We start from the raw sequence: 26,050 nt of genomic DNA, 5'->3' as shown, positions 1-26,050 counted from the left end.
GTTGTCCTTTTGTTCCCCTTAGGGGCCGGGGTACGGCAAAGATGCAATGGAGACTGCGCCGACCCGTGAAGAGGAATAGTACCCCCGGCGGTAATCAGGTAAGTCTATGGGGGTAGTTACTACTGCCTCTGTTTATTCCCTTGGCTCACCTTTGCTGTTCTTGTGTTCCCCTTAGGTGCCAGAGTGCGGCGGGAACGTGCAGAAGGATGCGGTGGATCGTGAGGATGCTGCGAAGGCCGGTGAGTTCAGCGCGCCGCTGCAGCAGGCAAGGCGGCGCGCGTAAAATGCTTCTTTCTTCCAGCTCGAAGGCGCGGGGGAATTCAGGTAAGGATCGAAGGTTTTGCTCTTATTCTAACATCTTCTCCTTCTGTTCCTCCCTTTTTGTAGGAGCTGCAGACTCGAGGCAGGCGTGGCAGAAGACTGGATGCAGGCTTGCAGACACGGTGAGCGTTACGCTGCTGGATGCAGAATAACACGAAGCGTGTGCTGCTCTTCGGGCGTGGTTTAAATAGCCTCCAAAGTAGTCCCAGGTAAGTATTCCTCCCCAGCCCCACCCGAGTAAAAATAGTCCCTAGGTAAAATAGTCCCTTCCAAGCCTCATTTGGCTTGGAGCTCTGCGGCATGGTCTGCATCAGGTAAGCTTGCAGCATGGTCTGCATCAGGTAAGATCTACTCTATGAGCTTGTCGCCTATGGCGCCAGGACTGACTCACCATATGAGCCTGGTGCCATAGGCTCCAGGACCGCACCCAAACAGCCCCTAGCAGGGGTTTTTGGGCTTGCTCAAAATAACTTGATGCCTGCTTCCGGGGTTGCTGGACCTGGTCTGGTTCCCCGGGGGTGGGCATCATGACACCTGGACTCGACAGGAGCAGGAATTCCACATCAATTGGCTAGAGCTGAACGCCATCTGGCTAGTGCTCAGGGCATTCCTACCACTTCTCAGGAGCAAGGTTGTCCTCATCCAGGCAGACAACTCGACCAGCATGTACTATGTCAACAAGCAGGGAGGCACCAGATCTCCTCCTCTGTGCAGACTGGCAATCAGCATGTGGGAGTGGGCCCTGGAAAACGACATCTACCTCACAGCAGTCCACCTCCCGGGGGAATCCAACCTGGAAGCGGACAGGCTCAGCAGGCTGGGAGCGGACAATTAAGAGTGGCAGCTAAACAACCTCGTTATTCAGGAGATCTTCTACAGGTGGGGTCATCCCCATGTGGATCTCTTTGCCACCTGGCACAACAAGAAGGGCCCTCAGTTCACCTCCTGGCAGGGACAGGGCCCTGGCTCCCTGGGCAATGCATTTGAGCTACAGTGGAACGGCATGAGGGCTTACGCCTTCCCGCCCACTCTGCTGATTTATTGTGTGAATTGCAAGATCAAGGAGTCTCGCCAACTCAACATCATTCTAATAGCTCCATGGTGGCCGGCCAGGCCATGGTTTTCGGAGCAGCTCAGCCTCTTGGAGATGCCCCTGATTCACCTCCCGACGGGCCCAGCACATCTTCTGGCCCAGCAGGAGGGCATGGTCATCCACCCCGCGCCACAGAAACTAGCACTCACAGCGTGGTACCTGAGCAGGTAACGCTCCGGCACCTCAGCCTTTCTCAAGCTAATCTGGAAATAATTCAGGGCGCAAGGAGCAAGGCTACCAGGTCCCAGTATAAAAGTAAATGGACCAGATTCTGCCACTGGGCACACTCCAAGGAACTCGACCCCCTGGCATGTACGTTGGATGGTATCCCTACATATTATCCCCACCAAAAATATCACTGTACATATGGTCGTTTGTCTCGCCATAGGCGATATTTTTGGGGGGGGGGGTCATTTGCGGGAACGGGGGTGTCCCCCGCACATTTAATAACAATGCAGGGGTGTCCATGGCTCAATATCACTGCAAAAATATGGCAATATTTTTGTATCGCAATATTTTTGCGGAGATACTAACACATGGAACCCGTTGGACGACGTGCTCTCCTTCTCAGCGCACCTCGCTCACACTAGTGTGCAGGTTGACACTTGCCGTACATACCTCGCAGCCATCGGAGCTTACAGGAACTCGGAGGAGGGGATGATCTTCTCCTCCAATCCTATCGTCAAGAAACATTTGATGGGGCTTGCAAGGCACTACCTGCCCATCAAGAGGCTGCACCCGGTGTGGGACCTCAACATAGTCTTTGGTGCCCTGGCGCACAAACCATTTGAGCCAATGGCATCCGCGGACATCAGGCTGGTCACCATCAAGACGACCTTACTAATCGGCCTCACCTCGGCTCGTAGAGTGAGCGAAACCCAGGCGCTGGTCGCCTTGGAACCATATACTACCTTTCACAAGGACAAAGTAGTCCTGCGGACACACCCAGCATTTTCTGCCCAAATAGTCCTTCCTATGTTTTTTGCCGATCCCAAGGACGAAGCACCGAGAGGGCTGCTCTGCCTGGATGTCAGACATGCCATGAAATTTTACTTGAACAGGACCAAGAGCTTCCGCAAATCGAACACCCTGTTCGTCACTTTCGGAAGCTCAAGACCGGGCTATCAGACCTCCAAAGCTTCCATATCCCGCTGGATAGTCTCGGCCATCAAAGAAGCATACGAGGGCCAGCACAAGCTGCTTCTGGCCAACATGCACGCCCACGCAGTCGGGGCCAAGGCAACGCCCATCGCATTCCAGCGCCATATCCCTTAGCAAGTCATAAGCACAGTGGCCACTTGGCCCACCCTCTCGGCTTTCTGCAAGCATTACTGTTTGGATGCCGGCTCTAGATTGGATGCGGCTTTCAGACAGGCGGTTCTCAGGAACCTATCTGCTTAAGGAGGGTCTCCTCTCCACCCTGGGGCTACATTCAGTTGTAATCGCCCATGCAGTATGGTGGAAAGGGGACGGGACGTAAGGGTAATTATAAGTTAATCACTGTAGTGACTAAAGTACTCTTAGTCCATAGGCCCCTTTCCTCCATACGTCCCACCAACCTCCCCCCTAATAATACTGGTGTCATTAGGCAATGTTAAATCTGTTGTCGACGCATCAGTGGGGACTGAGGTGTGGCGCCATAGGGTGGACTCAGGGCAGCGTATGCTCCCTGGGCTGCACCCCTGCGTGCCTCTAAATTTAAAGGGGAAGGTGTTTTTTTCTGGTAAAAAAAGGGTCCGTCTCCCATCCCTTGGAAGGGACGCCCATGCAGTATGGAGGAAACGGGACTAAGGACTAAAGGTACGTTAGTCACTACAGTGAGTAACTTATAATTTTGCTGTCGTTGGCCAAAGCGGGACTGGCTGATGCCTCCATCAAGTTTCATCTGGTGGCTATCTCCCGCTACACCAGATCTCCAGGACGGTTGTCATTCTGGTCACACCGTCTGGTTAAGGAGTTTTTCAAAGGACTGTTCCGTTCGTTCCCACCGGTGAAGGCTCCAGCCCTGGCGTGGGAGCTCAATGTGGTACTGACTAGGCTCTTAGGCCCCCCATTCAAACCTATGCAGACAGTTCCACTGAAGTTCTTGCCATGGAAGACAGCGTTCTTCGTGGCCATCCCTTCTGCACGACGGATGGCTGAGATTCAGGCCCTGTTCTGTAAGCCACCTTACTTGACTTTTCACAAGATGAGGATGGTGCTGCAGACGCACCCCTCCTTCATGCCCATGGTGCCGTCGGACTTTCATCTCACGAGCCCTTTGTCTGACCTGTGTTTTTTCCGACTCCTTTGTCGCCGGCTGAAAGGACTTTGCACTCGCTGGATGTGGCTAGAGCGCTGAAGTTCTACGTGGACCGCACAAAGAGTTTCCAGAAGATGTCTCAGCTCTTTGTGAACTTTGGCCCTATGAACCATGGGAAGGCCCTGTCCAAGGCTTCATTTCCAGGTGGCTTTCCGGCTGCATCACCCATTGTCACCGGTTAGCAAACCGACCGTTGCCTGGCCGTCCGAGAGCCCATTCTCCAGAGCGATCGCTGCTACTACGGCGTTCCTGTCTGGAGTGCCCCTGCTGGACATCTGCAGGGCTGCTAAGTGGAGGTCGACGCACACCTTCACGTGATTCTACTGCGTCGATGGGGATTACAGGGAGGAGTCCAGAGTCGGCCAAGCAATGCTGCGCCACCTGTCCGCTTTAAGGTGAGCCTGGTGAGGAGGTAAGAGATGCTTATGTTCTCTTGCCACCTCCTGTGGTTGTGCATGTGTGTACTGCTATGTATTCTTTATTCATGAGCATGTGAATCCATTCCAGACCCCATGATGGAGAAGGAACCAGTTACTTTCCTGTAACTGTTGTTCTCCAGCATGGGTCTGGCATGGATTCACATGCGAACTCTCCCGCCTGCCCCTCTGCGACTCTTCTCTTGGTCCTACTGCCACTTTATGTGCTACCAAATCTGAAGATGGCTGCCTGAGGAGGGGCTTATGTAGAGGGCAGTCATTGGCTGGGGCAGTATGACCCATAGCTCAGTGATTGGTTTATGGGAGAAAGACAGTTCTGAAACTAAACTGAAACTGATTTTTCTTTTACTGAGGATTCCCAGCCTGACGACCGGGAATATTCATGAGCATGTGAATCCATGCCAGACCCATGCTGGAGAAAAACAGTTACAGGTAAGTAACTTGTTCCTTTACCATCATTAACAACATATCCAAGTGTTACATACAAATTATGCATTCCAACCAACCAAAGAAAAGTATGTATACATGTAAAGCAACAGTAACAATAAAATTAATATTTAGTTACATTCCCAAAATCATAACAAAAGGGCAGTATGGTGAGACATACGGAAAAACAGACAAGAACAAATATAGCCCAGTTAATTAATCTTACTAATTTCTTGCGCTTGTTAGCAATAAAAAAATGTTAAATGGGTTGTGTGGCGCACCATATCTTCCATGAGCAGTTTAAATGATGCCCCTATTGATAGTTGTTGAAGGACCAATGATTGATGTGGTGTTCTACCAGATCACCATTAGTATAATTCCAGTGTTTAACTATATTACACCGTACACCATTAAAACAAATAGTACCAGCCTGTTAGTGATGCGCATGATTTAGTTGAGAACTCACCGATAACAGGATTTCTTATCCCTTAGTCCTATGGGTAAATAATATAGGTTTATGGTTCCTTTCTTCTGTATTGGTCATTTTTAAAAGCTAGTTTCTGAGGGAGTCGCAATCTCTGCAGTTTACTCTATCCCAACGAGCTCCACTAACCAGCAGTCTTTCTACAGCCTCCATTCAATACTCTGTGGGAGGACCTACATAAGACACCAGCAAGCCGTGAAGTGGCCGCTGAGCCAGTCGCTGAGGGAGTCGCAGTCTCTGCAGTTTACTCTCTCCCAACGAGCTCCACTAACCAGCAGACTTTCTACAGCCTCCATTCAATCCTGCATGGGAGGACCTACATATGACACCAGCAAGCCGCTGAGGGATTCAGTCTCTGCAGTCCCTGACAGGCCCGATAGCCAGATGGCAGATACAGAGAAGCATGTACTAACGCCCAGCACAAGCAATTAACTTCATGCCAAAGGCCTGACGGAATAATGATCACTGAGAAGTGCTCAAGGCATGCCTATAAGGCAAGGGTCCACTTTGGAGCACCCTCGCCTGCTTTCCTAACATCATCTATGGAGAAATCAAGGAGTCAGGCAGCTGGACTCCTGCCTTTGCAACTGTCCGTGGGGCAGAAATCTCCGACCTTAAGATTTCGAGACCTTAAACCTGCCGACACAACCAAAAAACAGCGCCAGGAGAGACTGAGGCCTGACGCCCCTGCCAGCACCCTGGACGCCCACAGGACAGCCTCAGTGCCAACAATTACCTCACATAAGCACCTTGACCCTCTCCCTTCATCTGTCCCCGTCGCGTGTGCGCCCCCTCCTCCGCCAGCCGAAGGGCTGGCGGAGCCGGGTTCTGCCCGGGGGTCAGAGAGCACGAGTGGGTCGCGGTTGAAAGCTCCACCTCCATTGCTCCGAGACCCGCTTACCTCGGAGAAGGACGACACCACAGGGATCCAGCCGCCAAGTGGAAGCGGTGCTGTGCTGCTGGAGACCTTGTCTGCTGGTCGGAAAGGGCGCGCAACCTCCCCGAGCCATCGGGAGAAACCGGGCTCCCCCGGGCATCAACAACTCTGTGACGAAGAAACACAGACTCACCCCTCCAAGCGGATGGTCACCGCTGCACTGATCCACGCCGGCCCAGACGACTGCCCCCCTCCCTCAACCAGTGCCACTGAAAAGAAATCTAGAATGGGGGAAAATTCAGCAACTCTCAAGAAAGCCGCTCAGGAGGACGAATGGATTGATCTTGAATGCAATAAAGAAAATACCCAGCCTCCTCTTACAACCAATAAATCCAACTGTTTGGCCAAGAACAAAGACACAGCAAACCTCAAACTAAACTTTAGCAAGAAAAACAAAAACGCAAAGAAAAAAAACCCAGAGGGACCACACACGCCACAAGATGAGCAAGTACAATCTCAACCATCGACCGTGGACAACATAAAACCTGACAACCTTCGGGAGCAGGTAGAAGAAGGAAATCAAAGAAAAAAAAGAAACAAACACAACTTCACAAGAAACCCATGAAACCAACAATTGCAAAAAAAAAATACTCACAAAACCTTCACAAAGCAACTAATTGAAAGACTTATTTAAAAAACAGAGCAAGAGGAAATACACTCTGTTAGAACTGTCGGACGCTGGGATGCTTGAAGCTATTCAAGCCCTCTTCCTCCCCCAAGACCCGCAAAACGGGCGACTCCCGGGCATCTGCGCCAGCGACCGACCCAGATACAAGGTGCCCTGTGGTTACTGAAGCATTTGACCTCAACCAACTCCCAGAGGAAAGCCCAGCACTTAGCGAGGCAGATCTTACAGAAGATGATTCCACACCTACTTCTAAGACCTCCGCAATCAGCTCACCAAGCTTGCCAGCCTCTTGCCCCTCAACACTCCCAACTCCGCAAGCACCCCCAATCGACGACACAAAATCTGCTTCCCTGCAACGCAAAAGCACAGACGCTTTGCTGTCCCCCCAGAAAGGGGCTACGTCATCTCCACTAAAGAGGCAAATGCAGAACGATGTATCCAGAGGGCTATTTGACGATAGCGAACACCGGGCCAGCAGCAATCACCCACGAAACGGGCCCTGCATTCCAACAAATGGGCCAAACCACAAACCTAGTGACCTCAACATAAATCAGACCTCACCCTGTCGAAAGACTTATGACCTGTTCCCAAACACCCCGATAAGGAGCAGAAGCAGAACTGAAGCACCGAACACCACACAAAATGAAACTCCATATAAAAGGCCAGATATGCTCACCATCATGTCCGCAATCACAATCGGCCTTGCACCTTTCGGAAAACTATACGAGTCGATAAACGAAACCTTAAAAGATCATACCACCTTAACTGCCATGATGCACACAAAATTGATCTACCTTGAGGGATATGTGACTGCAATGGACAAAACAATGGAGACACACAGAAACGCTGACCAAATACAAAAGACTCAAGCTCCTCCGCAAGAGCTCCCAAGGGTATCAACATATCCAACCAACGACAAAGTGGCTTGCCATGCAGGTACTCGGACATCACCAACAGCTGTGAGCAGGGCCTCCACTAATTTGCAAAGCAACCAGTACCTCAAATGAAAGAAACTTTCAGCATATTTAACAACAAACTAGCCAGCTGCCCTTGTACTACAGCGACCCTGCGGGACCTGTTCATATTCAAATCAACCCAAGCACAGTCGGACGTAATCCTCTGCATCCCCGAAGACACACCTCAAAAAACGCCACGAGCTGCCATCAATACACAAGCAGTACTAAAAATCAAAGAGCCGCCAAACGATAAAAGAACAACTACATGAGAACCAATAAAAAATAACTCGACTGCCAAGTCCAAAGCAAACCCAATAAGCAGAATTTTGGGGGAAACACTCACAGACCCAAAATCAGCTGCTACATGCAGTAAGGCAAACGACAGACAGCGAGAGAGGTCTCTGACCTCGATTGAGGATTTTCTGGATGATGACCAAATGATGAATATATCAACACCTCGGGACACCGCTAGAGAAAAGGAAAAGACTTGAATCTCAGCCAGCTCCCCCTCCACGGGCCCCACCGCCCGCCCCGATGTTTCACCAGATCGATTCAAACGTTTGAGATCCCAATCACAGCGCAGAACAAACCATTCAAAGCGACACAACGATGGGAGCCAAAATCCTCACAATTACTCGCCGTCAATGCGCTGTCGAAGAAGACAGGAGGGAAAACCAGAGCATCATCTCCAAAGAGCTGCATCAAGCGCACAGCACCCATAACCTCCGAGACATCACGAGATGCACAGCCAACATCACGGCAAGAGCAGACATCAAGATGACTGGGGAAAAGATTGATCAGATCAATACAAACCAAGAGGCCACGCCAAACCCACAATGAGCAGAAACAAGAGAAAAAACTCACCAACTACAATCCTAAAATTAGAACAAACTGGCATAAATAAGGTGGCCACAGTACTGAACAGAGGTGCAGTGCTATAAATACTCAACCGCAGCAAGGCTTTCCAACATCTTTCCTCCAACGATCTACTCTTAGTTGAACCATATCATAAAGAAGCTGAAGCAAAATGCTACCTACATATAATAACAAGAAAACTAGGCTTCCCATTAAGCGAAGGCCAAGCGGACCTGCTCTGCAATGAAATAAAACTAACAATAGTATCTGACCATAGCGAACACAACCCATCCGCACTTAACGAACAGTTAACAGGAGGAAATAAACAGCACTACATATCAAGAACAGAAAGCCTATACAGAGACAACAGACTCAATAAAGTAAAAATCGACAAACGATCAGAGAAAAAATGCAAGATCACTCCTCAAACCAGACCAAACAAGCACTCAGATTCAGCACCCAAGACCAGCGCGAGAAGCGGAAAACAACTGGGAGGAACAGAAGAAGTCGCAAAAAGGGGCGCCCTCAAGATTCAAGACTCATCAACACAGGGAAACCGATTTGAATGACCCCCTTCAGACATGCCAGAAGTGACCCCCTCACCACACCCCAAAAGGCTTTCACACCAATACCGCTGAAACAACTGTGGGCCTGGCTCCCGAAAGCCTTATGCATCACTATAAAAAAATAGCAACTAGAGGCCTAGGAAAATGGGCCGCTGCGAATGACTACAGCTCCCTTCTTCAACCTAACCACAAAGACCCTCAAAATTGCTTCGTGGAATACCTGCGGCTACAGACATCTGATGACCACGGGAGGCATGGACCCTGGCCAGTTCGACCTAATCGCCTTGGATGAATTGTGACAGTGTGAAAAACCACACCTAGATGGTTTTGACATCGCCTTCGAACCAGCCGCCAAGAACAGGTTGGGCCGCCCTTCCTCCGGCCTGCTATTGGCAGTACGCATGGGCAGCGGCATTGAAATTCAGGAAACAATATCAGCCTCAACCCACCACCTGGCGGTAAGAACCAGCTGGGTGCACTATGTCTGGTCCTCAGCAAAAAAATTGACCACCCGTCTGGCAATAATCAACACCTCCTGGAACCCACAGGCAATTAAGGAGCAAACTTTCCTGAAACTGATCGAAAAAGCCATAGACTCCATCTACATAGAAAAGACCAGCAGCCGAGACAAAAAAACGCATCGGAGAACAGAGGCACTCTATGGAACAACCTGATGACCTTGCACAGTTTCCACAACATACACCTGGCCCTCCCGGACCAAGGCAGGCCCCCCACATGGGAGAGAGCCAATCTAACGGGACCAATAGACTACATCTTCGTCACAGACGCTATGCTGAAATTAATAACAACGTTCAAAGTAATCCGAACTGATGCAAGCGATCACAGCCTTTTGCGAGCTACATGGAATTCTATCTCAACAACCAAAGTATCAATGAAAAGGAAGATATAGAACGCACCGCTCAGGGCAACCGTCTGAGAATAACTGCTGCAAGAGTTGAACAATTTACCAAGAATTACCAGCTCAAACTCGACACCTCAGACGGCGCAACAGCAGAAGACTATTACCAGGCCCTCTTAAGCCCCTTCAAAGACAAACCACGGCCAGACAATGGACATCGCAATAGTGGCATCCATCAGTACGACAAACAAGTGGTCTCCAAACGTGCTGCCTTAAGGAAACTCAAAAGAAGAGCGAAAAACCTCAAATCTCCGGCCCTCCAACTTGAACTAATGATTGAAACAAAAAATACAAAGCATGGTTAAAACATCACAGTGCACTTCTTTACCAAAACGACTCAGAAGATATATTAAGAAAAGGATTGGCAGAAACACCAGGGAATTCTGGGCTCTTATGAAATCGCCAGTTGACCAGAGCGAAACCGTCCCGTCAAACGGGGTAAGCGAGGAGCGATGGAAAGAACATTTTGAGTCACTTTTTCAAGCTCCCGTAACTTCTGCAACTACATCTGTGGACGCCTTTGACACTGCATGGGCAGACGTCTCCAACACAGAGAACATAACTACATTCATCAGCAAATTGAAAGCCTCAAGAGCCCTAGGTCCCAATGGAGTTACCAACGTCGACCTTAAAAACTTTCCGACAAAATGGGCCCCACTAATCAGCCTAGTTTTCAATAGATGTGCAAGCTCTAGATCGATTCCCAGATCATGGACTACTGCGACAGTAGTCCCCATTTAGAAAAAAGGAGACAGATCCAATCCATGTAACTATCGCCCAATAGCCCTCCTGGACACTATCGGCAAGATTTTCGGAATGCTCCTCTTAAACAGATTCCAACTCTGGGCATCATCAGCACCCTGCGCAGATCCACTTCAAGCGGGCTTTAAAAAAAACTCAGCGATGACAGTCAACATAATGATGCTAAGCATTATCAAAAACAAAACTCTAGCAAGCTCCTCCAGAATGTTCCTGGCGTTTATAGATCCAACCCAAGTTTTCCACCTGTCGAAAGAGAGCAGTTATGGTCTAAACTCAACTCCTGGAGCTGCCCAACTAACATCCTCACTCCGGTCAGAGCCTGCTACTATGAGAGTAAAATTAAACAGAAAAGGTCAACTCTCATCCGAAATGCAAACCTGCAGAGGTGTTAAGCAGGGCTGCCCTCTTGCTCCAGCCCTGTTCGTCGCCTTTTTGGGTGATTACAAAGACGAGTGCCCTAACACAAGAGTCTTCCCCCCCAAAAATAGGGGGAACACTCGTACCCCACCTCATGTATGCTGACGACATAACATTGATAGACCAGACGCCGATTGGCCTCCAAAGACAGCTAAACCACCTCTGAGTACATTAACAATGCAAACCTGGTGATAAACAAATCCAAGACAAAGATTCTGATTCTGGAGAAATATGTGAAAAGATCAAAAACCTTCAAATGAAATCTGGAAAAGGCGCAGATCGAAACAGTGCCTAACTTCAAATATCTTGGCGTAATCATGGACAGTTCACCAACGGAAGGAAGCATGCAAAAGCATCGCTGAGCAAAAACACGATCCTTAAGAACTCAGGCCCGCATGCTCGAAAAGAAATTCAGACGATTCTCCCTAATCGCAACGTTAAAATTCTATAAGGCAAAAGTCGTCCCAGCCTTAACGTACGGTGGTGAAGCAATGCCAACAATTTCGGACTCACTTTGGTCAAAGCTAGAAAACTTCTTTTGGAGAACGGTGCTAAATCTACCCCAATCTACCTCAATGGCAATAATCCGGAGAGAACTGGGCCTGACTTCACTGAAAGCCACAGTGAAATTTAACAGCATCTCCCTTTTCAGAAAAACGAGACTCCCTGATGGGCCTCCATTATACAAACTGATTGACACAGAAAGGAAATCAGAAAGATATAGTATGCTAACAAAATGGGCAACCCAAATCAACCAACAGCTCAGTCAAATCGCCTCCTCCGAAGAGGAACTAATCAGAAACCCCTTCAAAATTAAAAGGAAGCTAGCGGAGCTAGACTGGATTAACACTTCAGAAATAGCAAACGAAAACAAACTTGTGAAGGACTTGCCAGCTCAGCAAATGAAACTGAATGAACAGCCACAATACCTCAAAAGATTTCCAAACTTACCCCTTCGCCAAACCTTCCTAAGAGCCCGACAAAATATGCTCCACACAAATGAAATTCTCCACATCAGAGGTCAGTCGGACTCCAACACATGCAGACTGTGCAAGGAAAGCGACAAGTTCGAAACCATACGCCGCCTTCTAATGAACTGTAAAAAATTCAAAGAAATCAGGAAAGCATACCTCCGCCCAGTCACAGCCGATTACAGAATAAAAGAGGAGGAGGCATGGTGGCCCATACTAACGAGCGGCTCTAAAACTTCCTGGACAGTAGCGGCGGCAAAGATTCTCCAAACAGCTTTAGAAGAATGCAAGACCCACTCATAACCAGAGAAAGAGAACCGGCTTCCTATTCATGAATAAAAGAGCGAAGATCAGTCGGCCTATCTTTCTTGTAAAATCTATCAAAATAGATATACACAAGTAAAAAATAAAAAATAAAAAATGATTAAACTTAATCCATTGTCTATAGGTATAGCTTACTGGGTAAAGGCACGCTATCCATGAAAAATGGTAATTCTTCCACAAAATTATATTAAACCTCCTTTCGGTATCTGTAAATCAATAGTTCTTGTTACACTGTTATGCTGCATTGCTTTTCAGTTGTACATGCTCACTCAAGCATCCCATTCCTTGCCTCAATGACGCTCGCTGTTTTTGGCATTTGCAAATGTTTTCTGAATTAGTCTTGCTTCTGTTGGATTTGTCTGCATTGAATAAAAACGGTGTGAGTTTGAGGTGGGTGATGATGCCTTCCTCGTCAGAATTACTCATGTCTCTTACTAAAGCTCCCCATGACTCCATTCATTGTTTTGTATATATGCTAAAAAAAAATGCCCCTGTCATTTATACAGGCTTAGTGTTCATTTAAAAATAAAGATACAGACTCTATCACAGGTGCCGTGTGCATGCCGGCACCATTGCACTTCCCTGTTTACATTCTGATACGGGCGTGTGACCTCATACGCACCGTGCGCATGATGTCACTGCCGAGATTTGATCTGACCAATGGAAATCATGTCTATAGTGCCCTACTTGTTGTGCTGGTATTCCCTTAATATTTGTTCTACCAGGATCCATTTGTTTCTAATGCACAATTATTAATACAACCATGTAAACATGTGTGCCTGCGACAAACCCATGCACTGTTGTCCTGTATGTCAGTCTTGACAAAGTAATCTGTAAATAACCTCTAAGGTTGGATGATAAGGCGTTTCTTTTGTGAACCATTAGTGGTTACTAAACAATATTATGTACGCTCATGTTCACTAGTACATAATTCATATAATCATATCTCTATGTTTACAATAAACAAATACAATCTGATGCAATGAATTCACAGCTTTGATGTGTTGATTTCCATAATTTTAAAACATTAACATATGAAACAATCATGTATTTTCTAGGATTTGTCATGGTGCATTATGGTAAGCATATTATCAAACTGGGAGTCCAACAAAGTGATATGGTTCACAGGAAAACATTCATTTCATGATCACTATTTAAACCTTCTTTGACGCAGCGCAAATAGCATATACATTTAGACTCAATTTGTCTCAGTTTGAGTTTTAAATCTCCCCCTCTCTTACCACCTCTAACTCTCTTTAAACCAAAAAACTTCAAATCACTTTTGTCAGAAAATTGGTGATTTGTCTACCAATGTACCGCAAGTTGCAGCTTCTGATCTTGGCTATTGAGTCTAGACAGGTGTTCCCTGATTCTAACATGCAACTGTCTGATTGTACTTCCTACATAGTTTCTTGCATACACACATCGGAGCAAATACCACATGTGTTATCCGACAATTGATGAACTCTTTAATTCTGATTTGCGTGCCCCTTGTATCGGTATACTCATACAGTCGCCATGTGTATATCTGCACATGTGACATGTGCCACATTTATGAAAACCTGTTGTGGTTCTCAACCAATCACTCCCAATTGTTGTCTTCATATTGCCAGTGTCCAGAAATGAGGGAATTAGTTTATTTTTAATGGTTGAAGCTTTGGTAAATACACATTTCGGTTTGTCAGACAAAAAGGGTTGCAAATCACAATCCATGAGTAAGAGGTTCCAATGTTTTTGGACTATCTTATGTAATAGGTAAGCATCCTTTGGAAATGTGGTAATAATATCTATACTCCTTGCTGTTTCAGTCTTTTTGATGATAAGGTGAATCATAGTTGCTCTATTTATGATTTTGCTTCTTAGCAATATTTTCTCAACAACAATATCTTGCGGATACCCTCTCCCACAAAAAGCTTTTGATAGAAGTACACCAAATATATTGTCATTGGCATAATGAATGAATTTCTCAAAGGCTTGTGTGGAGCCTCGCCATATCATGAAAATATAATCTATATAGCATCTATATATGACAATATTATTCATAAACTCTTGTTTAGTCAGGACATGTTTCTGCTCAAAATGGGCCAAGAAAGGGTTGGCCGGTGATGGAGCATACTTAGCTCCTATTGCAACCCCCTTTGTCTCGGGAGGATAGCTCAGCGGCAACATGCTCACCTTGGAAGCAAGACGACACGAAGCAACACAGGTTTGATCCCCAGGTACATGCTTAGAAACCTCTGGGTATTAAGCGTGTTATAAATAACCTATCACATCATATCATGCATAGTATTTTTCAGCAAACATGAAAACATTATGTTATGTTACCTGGACTTGTAGAGAGCACGGTCGCCCAAAGGCATCATGGCGCTGGTGAGGAAGCTACCGAACAAGAAAATCAGTGAAAAGCCAAAAAACTAGAATAGAGTGGTTTTCAGAGCTTTCCTGAAGGCCAGACGATTAGAGGTAGACTTGAGTAGCAATGGGAGGGTGTTCCACAGCTTGGCCGCAGCAATGGAAAAAGCTCTGCCACCGAGTCTTTCCCAGTTGTACCTGAGAACCACAAGTAGATTGGTGGTCGAGGAGCGGAGATTACGTTCCGAGATATATCGGGAAAATTTGTGTTGAAGGAATTCAGCTCCTAGACCCTGAATTGCCCGGTGGACAATACACAGCGACTTGAACTTAACTCGCTGAGCCACTGGAAGCCAGTGGAGTTGGCAGAGCACTGGCGAGATATGCGCGCCATAAGGAGAACCAGTGGCTAGTCTAGCTGCCAGGTTCTGCATACGTAGAAGTCGTTGGAGATGGCCCACCGGCTGAGAAAGGTACAGGGAGTTGCAGTAGTCCAACCGTGAAAGGACTAATGCAGCCACCACGGGGGGGCGCATAACTTCCGGGATCATAGGGAGGACCCTCTTAAGTACCCTAATCTGGTGGTGGGCGGATTGACAGACCGCTGAAACCTGGTTTGACATGGATAGAGAGGCGGACAGAATAACCCCCAAATTCTTCACTTTGTCCACTGGACAGGGCAGGGGGCCAAATGACATAGGCCAAAAAGCGGGGGTCCATAGTGAGGGGCTGGGAGGGCAACCCACCAACATCACCTCCGTTTTATCGCCATTGAGCTTGAGCCAATTTTGGTCCATCCAGACACCGACTGCTTTTAAACAGTCATGAAGACAGGCTGAGACCTCAGTTTGATCCTGATCCAAACGGATCTGGATTTGAGTATCATCAGCGTAGGAATAACAATTGAGTCCATACGAGCGGATAAGGCAGACCAGCGCCCAGATATAAATATTAAATAGAATAGGGGAAAGAGACGATCCCTGGGGAACACCGCAAGTGAGGGCACAGGGGGAAGAAAGGAAAGGGGGCAGAGCAAGGGTCTGAGTGCGATCTGCGAGAAAGGAAGTAAACCAAGCAAGGACCGGGCCAGAGATCCCGATTTGTGCTAAACGTGAAAGAAGGATAGGATGGTCCACCGTATCAAATGCGGCGGACAAATCCAACAGAATCAGAGCTGCAACTCCACCCGCGTCAACAAGTCTAGACATATCGTCTTGCACTGAGACAAGCACACTCTCCGTCCCTCTCCCTGGCCTAAAGCCTGCCTGGGTATGATTAAAAATCTTTGAGGATTCCAGAAAGGAAGACAGAAGGGGCGTGACCAGAGATTCCAAAAGGTTAGACAGGAACGGGAGCAGGGATTATTAACAAGAGTAAACCTCAAAAAAGTCTTTAGAATTTCTACATGCATTTGATATGATGCTGAGTGGTTGCGATTGCTAGGTCATAATCAATGCTCAATTAAAGAGCTGTTACATCCATTGTTGCTAAAAGGAAACCATCCTGCCATTCTATATCTGAAAAAAAATTGCAGCACTTGTGTGCTATCCCTAATGTAAGATGGCAATATTAGTACATGCTCTTTGAGTGCATTGTCTATGTACTGTGATATGCCTTCCATAGCCCACCCGATGCCACTCATAATTGTGCGGACCTCGGAGAGATCCTGAAACACTTTATGGATCTTAGGTAGAACGTGTAGGCATGGTCGGCTCTGTTATAGGTAGAAAACACGTCTTTCATCATCTATCAGATGTCCCAAGCCATACCATTCTTGTCTCCGAGTCTGAAGATCTTGAACAATCTTTCTGGTTGGATTCTTACTATGAATTTAAGAATTCTATAGCACCCCGGTGTTGCTAAGTGCTTCATGCCAATTTTGATCTTGTGTGTTCATAATTACCACGTTGCCCCCTTTGTCTGCTTCTTAAATTACTATATTCACATCTCTTGCAAGGTTATCTAATGCCTATTGTTCATTCTTACTAAGATTAGTCCTGGATCGATTACTATACCTAAAGTTTTTGTCTATTTGTGAATATATGTCTTGGACTATAGCTTGGTGAAATGTCTCGATCACATTCTCATTTGCCAATTGAGGAGTACATTTAGACTTAGTTTTAATTTCTTATAACTTTAAGTGTTTACCTTTTAACCTCTAATCCAGAGCATATATTTCCTCCTTGCTTTCGACAGGACCTGATTCTAAAGCCATCAGTAAATTGGTATTCTCAATATCACCTATGGTGAAAGGGCTCGGTGGGTTCTGTTGTGGTTGTGGAATATACATGTTAACTTGTGTAGCAAAGAATTTCTTGAGCTTTAATTTTCTGACAAATTTGTAGATGTCAATCTGAAAATCCACAAAATGAGTCCCTGACGTTGGTGCAAATGATAATCCTTTGTTTAAGACTTGTTCTTCTACCTTTGTTAATGTTCTGTCTGACAGGTTAACCACCAAACTGCTTCCGGCCATTTGCCTGTTTTCTTCCTGGAGCCCATGAGCAGAAACATGCCCTAAATAAAAAAGAGTTTACGGATAATATCGTCATATGGACACGCTGTATAGATGATAGTTTTATTGTATGGCGAGGCTCCACACAAGCCTTTGAGAAATTCAATAATGACAATGCATTTGGTGTCACGCTGACAGGCCATTGTGACACTAATGGTATAGACTTCCTTGATCTCCATATTTGCATTGTAGGAGGTAAATTCGAGACCCGGACATTTTTCGAAAGGCTACTGACGTCAACTCAACGCTCCACGCACAAATCTTCCATCGGAAAGTGACCATTAATAATATACCAGTTGGGGAATTTTATAGAACTCGATGAAACTGTAGCAATGATGCAGATTTTAGTAGTGAATTTGTACTTCTAACAAAAAGGTTTTGTGAAGGAGGGTATCCAAAAGATATTACTGAGAAAACGTCGCTCAGAAGCAAAATCATAAATAGAGCAACTATTATTCACCCTATCATCAAAAAGACTGAAACAGCAAGGAGTATAGATATTACCACATTTTCAAAGGATGTATACCTGTTACATAAGAAAGTCCAAAAACATTGGAAACTCTTACTCATGGATTCTGATTTGCGACCCTTTTTGTCTGACAAACCGAAACTGTTAAAAATAAACTAAGTCCCTCATGTCTGGACACCGGCAATATGAATAAAACAAATGGGAGTGATTGGTTGAAAACCACAACAGGTTTTCATAAATGTGGCACATGTCGCATGTGCAGATATGCACATGGCGACTGTCATGAGTATACCGATACAAGGGGCACGAAAATCAGAATTAAAGACTTAATGAACTGTCGGGCGACACATGTGGTATATGCTCTGATTTGTGTATGCAAGAAACTTTATGTAGGAAGTACAATCAGACAGTTGCGTGTTAGAATCAGGGAGCACCTAGCTAGTCTCAATAACCAAGATTAGAAGCTCCCAGTTGCTGTACATTGGCAGAAAAATCACCAATTTGCTGAGAAAAATAACTTGAAGTTTGTTGGTTTAATGAGGGCTAGAAGTGGTATGAGAGGGGAGATTTAAAACTTAAAATGAGACAAATAGAGTCTAAAAGTATATGATATTTGAATGGCGTCAAAGAAGGTTTAAACACTGATCATGAAATGAATGTTGAATGTTTTCCTGTGAACCATATCACTTTGTTTGATTCCTAGTTTGATAACCTGCTTATCATAATGCACCATGACAAGCATCATTGTTTCATATGCTAATGTTTTAAAATTATGGAAATGAACACATCAGTGCTGTGAATTAATTGCATCAGATTGTATTTGTCTATTGTAAACATTGAGATATAATTTTATGCAGAACAAATTATGTACTAGCGAACATGAGCATACATAATATTGTTTAGTAACCATTAATGGTTCACAAAAGAAAGAAATGCCTTATCATCCAACCTTAGTGGCTATTTACAGATTACTTTGTCAAGACTGAGATACATGAAAACAGTAAATGGGTTTGTCACAGGCACATATGTTTACATGGCAGGATTAACAATTGTGCATTGGAAACAAATGGATCCTGGTAGAACAAATATTAAGGGAATAGCAGGACAAAAATGAGGGCACTATAGACATGATTTCATTGGTCAGATCAAATTCTGGCAGTGACGTCATGTGCACGGTGCATATGACATCACACATACGTATCAGAATATAAATGAGGAACTACAATGGTGCCAGCCTGCAAGACACTCGTGCAGCACCCAGGATAGAGCCTGTGTCTTTATTTTGAAACACACAGTAAGGCTTATAGATGACAAGGGCATTTTCTTAGCATATATACAATACTATTCCTTTAGCTTTAGGAAGAGACATGAGTAATTCTGACGAGGAAGTTATCAGCACCCACCTTGAACTCGCTGTTTTTATTCAATGCAGGACTAATCCGACAGAAGCAAGACTAATTCAGAAAAAAATTGCAAATGCTAAAAACAGCGAGCGTCCGAGGTAAGGAGTGGTATGCTCAGCTGAGCATGTACAATAGAAAAGCCCTGCATCATGTCTGCTGTAACATAATGTAACAAGAACTATTGATTTACAGATACCGAAAGGAGGTTTAATATCATTTTGTGGAAGAATTACCAGTTTCCAAGGATAGCGCACATTTACCCGGTAAGCTACACCTATAGACAGTGGATCAAGTTTTATCATTTTAACTCGCCCAGGGACAAAATAAGGAGCTCAAGGAGTTGCAGTTGCAGGGATAAATTGGTAGAAGTTTCTCTGACAGCAAAAGAAAGTCAAGAAACAAAAAATGTGATCAAAATGTTTAGGGGACTTAGAGCTAGCAAAAGGTATGACCTAGCTATGGCAATAGTAAGGTTAGTCCTACCCTCTACCTGAGTATGATTCTCTTGTTATATTCAAGGCACATGTCAGAGACCCTTTAAAATACTTGAGGCATTTAGAATACATAGGACACCCAAAGGAATAGGGCTAGTTTACTGAATCTGGGCTTTGGAACCTGGGCACAGTATGCACATGCACGCACTGACAGAGACGACCAACGCTACTTCTGTGGAGCATGCTTACCTACTAGAATCCGTGAGGGTAAGAGGCATGGCGGATAGGAGCATCGTACAGAGGAGGCAGCCAGATCCACTCGAGCTAGCAGAAGCCTGTAGACCTATGCAGGCTATTGGAGAGCCCTTGCAGAGCTGTGGCAGGATATTTTGATTGGGTTAAAGATGGCTGCCAGTGTTTTTATAGACTTTGGAGGAACACCAACCGCCTTAAGGTTATTCCAGTCCCTCAGGGGAGCTTCTAAACAAGCCAGGGTGGCTGATAAATGCCACAATATAGTTCAACCAATACGAAAACAATACCAAAGCAGTAATCAAAAACCCATCCAAAGAAAGCATTTGAAAAGTCCCAAACCTCAGGATTGGGAGTGCAAGTTACTTGGAGGACATTGAGATATGGTGACACCGAGCACAAGGTGCAGGGAACTTGGTGAGCAGGCTACATTGGCTGTTGTAGCTGCAGATGCCAAGAGACCTAGAGGAGCTGGCAAAGCGAAGAGTAGCAAAGAAGCCAGAGGAGACTTACAGGCATGGGAAAGCTAAAATGCACTCACCACCCTCAACTATGAGTGTGAAACCTGCCCAGGAGAGCGACACAACTAGATGGTAGGGATATGAGAGGACTGCTGGGGGAGTGAGCGGGCCGTATATCCCTGAAAGTGGGCTGCAAACTACATCCATTGAAGCTGAAAATAGTTAGCTGGGTAGTATATTGCTTGAAGCGAGTGAGCTGTGCGTCATCTCTAGATGGTTTGAAAATAGCATGCTGGGTGTTATTTCTCTGATAATGTGTTTTATGGATTGCAAGAAGCGTGCTGAGCGATAAAACCATGAGATGGCATTTAGATCGAAGATTCAGAGGAAAACCATTATCATTTTTAGATGGGAGACCCTTACTGTGCTTTTTAGTTTAACCCATCCTGACACGATTTATTTACAGAGTTCTGAGAGTGCATCCTTTTTAGTTGTAGAAACTCTTAGAACCTAAAGGCATTCATTCTTTATCTATCTTGACCATAAATAAAGATTGTTGGAAAGATATACTTTTGTCACCTGTTCTGTTGATATGCCACACCACATTCCTGGAACATGGTCTGGCCAGTAGTAGTTAGTTGGCAGAATGGAGGCATTAGAGTTGTTGGTTGCGAGTGAAGGCTATTTTAAATTTGATTCTGGATTTGACAAGCAGTCCCAGAAGTTTCTTTTTATTCGGGGGTAATGGGGTTCTAGACATTGATGGCTGAATTCTAAATCTTTTAAAACGTTGCTTGTAAGTTGTGTCCTGCCATCAAGCACGCATGTGTAAATATGTTTGGGGTGAACTACAGTTTCAAATAACAAATCAGTTTTTACTTCTTTCTGTATTCTAGGGGAGAGTACGACTATCAACTGACGCTGCGCACTGATCTCTACACTGACCGACACACACAATGGTTCTACTTCAGGGTGCAGAACATGCAAGCAGGGGTACCTTATCGTTTCACAATAGTCAACTTTACAAAGCCCTCCAGTCTTTACAGCTTGGGAATGCGTCCACTGATGTACTCTGAACTAGAGGCTGAGACCCATCAGGTTGGTTGGCACAGAGTGGGAGATGAAATCAAATACTACTGCAATAACATAGAACAAGACAGGCTGCAATATTACTCACTTTCATGGAAGTGTAGGTTTCGTCATCACAACGATACTTGCTACTTTGCCCACTGCTACCCTTATACCTACTCAAATTTACAGAGTTATCTGGCAGACATTGCCAATGACCCTGAGCGCTCCAAGTTCTGCAAGATCCGCGTTCTCTGCCACTCTCTGGCCAGGAACATGGTATACGTGCTTACTATCACCAACCCCTCAACGTCTGGTGAAGAGCTAAAACGCAAGAAGGCTGTGATTCTCACTGCAAGAGTCCACCCAGGCGAGACTAACAGCTCCTGGATTATGAAGGGTTTCTTGGATTACATCCTGAGCAACCGGGATGATGCATGCCTGCTCCGGGACACCTTCATCTTCAAAGTTGTGCCAATGCTCAATCCTGATGGTGTCATTGTGGGCAACTATCGCTGTTCACTTGCTGGCCGGGATCTGAATCGTAACTACAGGTCCATCCTGAAGGACTCCTTCCCTTCTGTCTGGTGCACCCGGAACATGATCAAACGGTAAGCCTATTCTAGAACAAGCTTTTTTCTTATGTGAATATTTCTCTCAATTTAAACTGTTTTCAATTTAGTGTATCTTTTGCTATCTTGAGAAGTGTCAGCCCTGCCTAGGCATTGTGGGTTTGTTGAATAGTTGACAGCTGGTAGATGGCTGTTCTTAAATTGCACCTAGTTTTAGCAAACTCTAGAATGTCCTTTTTGTTGGACTGCATCTTTCCATCCCGTGTCATAAAGTACAGTGGTGATCAACGAGACGCACACCACAAGAATGGTGTTCAAATGCATATGCATTTATTTGGATTAACAACGGGATATCACCTCAAATTAAATGGCAGGATGACTTTTCCTTGGGCTTTAATATGGTAAAAGTCTATGGTATCAGAAGAGAGACTTTTTCATCCAGGTTCCTTCCGAGTAATCCTCATAATTCTCAAAAAAGTTGTTCCGCCAGGGGTGGTTTGAGTGTCCCGACACTTTGTTTGGATCTCCGTTGCACCTTCTGTTTAACCTTGAAATCTATTAAGTTCAAGGGGCGTCTCTTCCAATAGATCTCAGGTCTAGGATGGCAAATCTGAGCAGCAACAGGGAGGAGGCCAAGAGCCACCAAGTATAGGCCCAAAACTTCCATCAGGGAGTTGGCTGCTCGGACTAATCAGTAGTCTGGGTGAAATGACACTCTCTTACTTGTGAGTTAGGGGACCTCACACTGGTTCACAACCCAGTCTCCTTTTCTTTTCAATGCCTCAATACAGTCTTGGTCCCATGAAAACCCTTTCTCTGACTGTGATGCTGGAAATGCATTGGAGGGACAGGGCCTCCCTGTCCTTGTCCTGTAGTCCTTTTTCATATGTGTTCTGGATTTTCTGCCCAGGAGTCCATGTGGGACACCTGGCAGTGCAGCTCTTCCTATTCTTGGTTTGGTGTACAGACCCTTGGGATACCCTTATGGCACCCATGGGTAGGGGTACAACCCTGTGCCCCTAGTGTAAGTTTCTGGGCACCCGTGTGTGGCCCACAGAGCAGGGTATGGGCTGGTGACAGCTCCATGCTGAATTCAACAGGTGCTCTGAGTATCCTCCATTTTGGGTATACCCAGGTCCTGCCATTGGAATCGGTTGATTCCTGATAGGAAACAAGATAGCCCCTGTGGCTTCTTCCTTTCTATTGCCTATTAGCTTGTTTTCCCAAAGACCCGGGAAGCCCTGACTCTGTCCCTTCCCCCTGACTGGCTGTTGGGTGGAAGTTCCATATAAGGTATTGTGGGGGAAGTCCAGACCAGACTGGCTGGAGCCTTCCCAGTGACTGTATGTTGTGGGTACACCCTGTGGGTGGGACCTGGGTGAATGGAGTGTGTGACCAATTTGCACTTCTTGTTGTGGATGTCTGGTTTCTGGTATGAAACACAATGACTGAGACAGCCCTGCCCGAAACTGGTCTGAATGCAGTGTGTAGTGCTGAATGGCTGGGTACTTGTCCCAAATTACAAATTCCTTGTTATGAGTGTCTGAGAGGGAGGAGAATGGCCTGAATGCACTGTATGCCTGATTGGCTGCCTGACTGCCCCTCAAAGTGATTGGTTGCCTGAGTTTGACCCAGCAGAATGAATGAGAGACAGAACAGTATGTCTAGGGGCCTCTCACTGTTAGAATTGGTTCAGAAGCTGAAGTTGAAACTGGAATCTTAACTGACCCCGTTCAGAAGCTGAAGTTGATACTTGAAGCTTATCCTTGAAGCCCAGCTGGAAGAAGAAGACTTGCTGCTGCATTTGCTTCGACCCAATCCGAAAGCTGTCGAGTTCATCGAGGACTGATGCAAGAGAGGACCTAGTTAGGCGCCCTCTTCCTGAGCTCCGAGGGACCATCGAGCACCGCTAATCTTGGCCGAAGCTCCTTAGAAGTCAGACCCTCTGTTAAGGTGGGAGTCGCGGTACAGTTGCGTACCTGAATACCTGGTTGATCTCGACGGGGCAGCCAGACTGACGAGAAGAATTGGTGACACAAGAGACCAGCCTCTCCTCCACCCAGAATGGGTACTGGGTAAAAGATGGACCGATTCCCAACGCCACAAGCTGCCATCTCCTGGTTTCTGTGACGTCTGGACTGTGCGAGCACAAGCAGGAGAGGTTGAAGGAACAAGTCCGTGAAGTGGCAAAGCTCCAGAGTGCAAAGAAGTCAGAGGTGAACTCCCGGAGAATGACACTGGATGCTCAGATACTTGAGTCCAAAGAAGAAGGAGCAGTACTCCAGAAGCTGACACTGGATGCTGTGGTGCTTGAGAGTCCTAAGATGGCGGAAGCAAGCACCAGGAAAGGCACTGGCAGGATTACCACAGGCCACAGGCTGGCGCAAGGGAGGAAAGAAGAGGCAAGGGCAGGCAAGGAGCACTGGTCAGGCAAGGAGAGGAAACCCGGGAAAAGAAGGGGAAACCAAACAGGGACCAGGCTGGGAGAGGAGAACTACTAGGCAGGGAAGTCCAACGAAACCCAAAGAAAACCAAGGGAGATCCAAGAGAACCCAAGGGGAGAAAACTGGAGGCAGACTGGGGAGGAGAAGGGAAGGGAATCCCCAGGCTGAAGGAAAGGGCTAGGCAGGCGCTGGAACACAAGGGAGAGCGAGTAGCACGATCCGGAACAGAACGTGTTGAGACGCAATCTGCTCCCGATCCTCACTCTCCCTTTATGGGCCACCGGCGCCCGCGAGGCCTGGAACGCAAGCCTGATTGTAGCCGGGCGCCGGCGGACCCAGAGCGAGGCTTGGACAGCAAGCCGCTCCAATCCCGGGCAACCACTCCACTGCGCACGCGCGGAACCGTGACCGAGGTCTCCCGTGCATGCGCCGAGGAGCTGCAGCCCAGGTCCCCGAAGCTCTCCCTCCAGCGCCTCCCCAAGCGCGAAAGCGCGAATAGAGGCGCCAGGGAGGAAGAGCGCGAGTGGCGAACCCCGGTCTCCCGGTAAGCGTGACACCCTCGACAGCCTGCCGACTGGAGAGGGGGACCGCCGAGGAGAACGAAGAGAAGCACCGGACATTCCTTCCACCGCCGTCGACCAGGGTTCGCAGGTTTGCTATAACCGCTGGAGGCCTGTCGAAGCCGCGTTGCCCAGAAGCGGGGAATGCTTGACACCGTGCCGTCGTTGATGGGAGCCGCAACGCTCCATCGATTAAGACATTCCAATCGAAGGAATCTCTCACCAGCACCACCAACCTCTTTGTCCAGCCGGAGAAAGTGGAGGCTGCCGATGCACCGAGGAGAATCCGCCAGTGGGTTTCCCGCCACCCGGATACCACAGAGACGCTGGACGACTTGATGCCCTTGCTGGGCCAAAGTTGTTCATAGACTCTTTGCGGTCCCAAACTATCGACATCGAGGTGCCCCGCACGCCTCATCCTTGCAGGACGTTTTTGACTCATCGTCGACGAGCACCGCCAGGACCGAAGCTGCTGCCTGAAGGCCATCAAACTTTTTTTTTCGAGGCCCATCGGCGATCCGTGGCTCCTTCCTTAAAAGGAGTCACTCAAGAAGGATCCATCGACGCCCCCTCGAAGAACTCTGCTATTCCAGGTACATTGGGGTGGTAGAAACATTTTAGAAGGGAATAAGACTCATTGAAAAATATATGGACTCGGTTTGTAGTATATCTTTATTTTACAGGTTGCCCAAGTTGGGGCGGGGGGGGCAATCTCCACACAGAGCTGTGTCTAGGTAACAGAGCCAGTATTCTGCAAATTGTTCTAACCAACTGCTTTCCTCCTATGTCTATTGTTGGTTACTTTTATTAATTGATTTGTGTGACATTTGACCAGAGTACAGTTGATACACTTTAATGAAATCTGATAATAATTGTGGTACCGCTTAGAACTGTATATATTTGCCTGGCGAAAGGGTGTTGGAGCTAGGTGGAACTGTGGATCTCTGCTCTATTGTTATATATGCTCTAAGTGTCTGTGTAGGCTTCTTCCGTTAGTAACCTGCGGCCTGTATAGGGATCACAGAAGGACAGAGCTCCTGCAGTCCAAGTGATGTGGTTAGTTGCTTTTAGGTATCTGAGATCCAACAGTCATACTTTGGCACTGGCAAAGTGATACTCAAT

The 26,050-nt window shown here is 46.6% G+C and overlaps 1 protein-coding gene across 1 annotated transcript in view; it reads left to right on the top strand.

Annotated features, from left to right (window-relative positions):
* Positions 1-26,050, top strand: part of AGBL3 (AGBL carboxypeptidase 3) — a 2,309,829-nt gene that overhangs the window by 685,843 nt on the left and 1,597,936 nt on the right. Inside the window, exon 7 of the mRNA XM_069628782.1 lies at positions 21,181-21,963. Within this exon, the coding sequence (XP_069484883.1) occupies positions 21,181-21,963 (783 nt within the window). The remainder of the gene's footprint in view (positions 1-21,180; positions 21,964-26,050) is intronic.

Source organism: Ambystoma mexicanum, chromosome 12 (assembly GCF_040938575.1).
Source record: "Ambystoma mexicanum isolate Mex_15411 chromosome 12, UKY_AmexF1_1, whole genome shotgun sequence".
Lineage (NCBI taxonomy): Eukaryota > Metazoa > Chordata > Amphibia > Caudata > Ambystomatidae > Ambystoma > Ambystoma mexicanum.
Note: the sequence above shows the minus strand (reverse complement) of the source record. Positions and strands in the feature narration are given on the sequence as shown.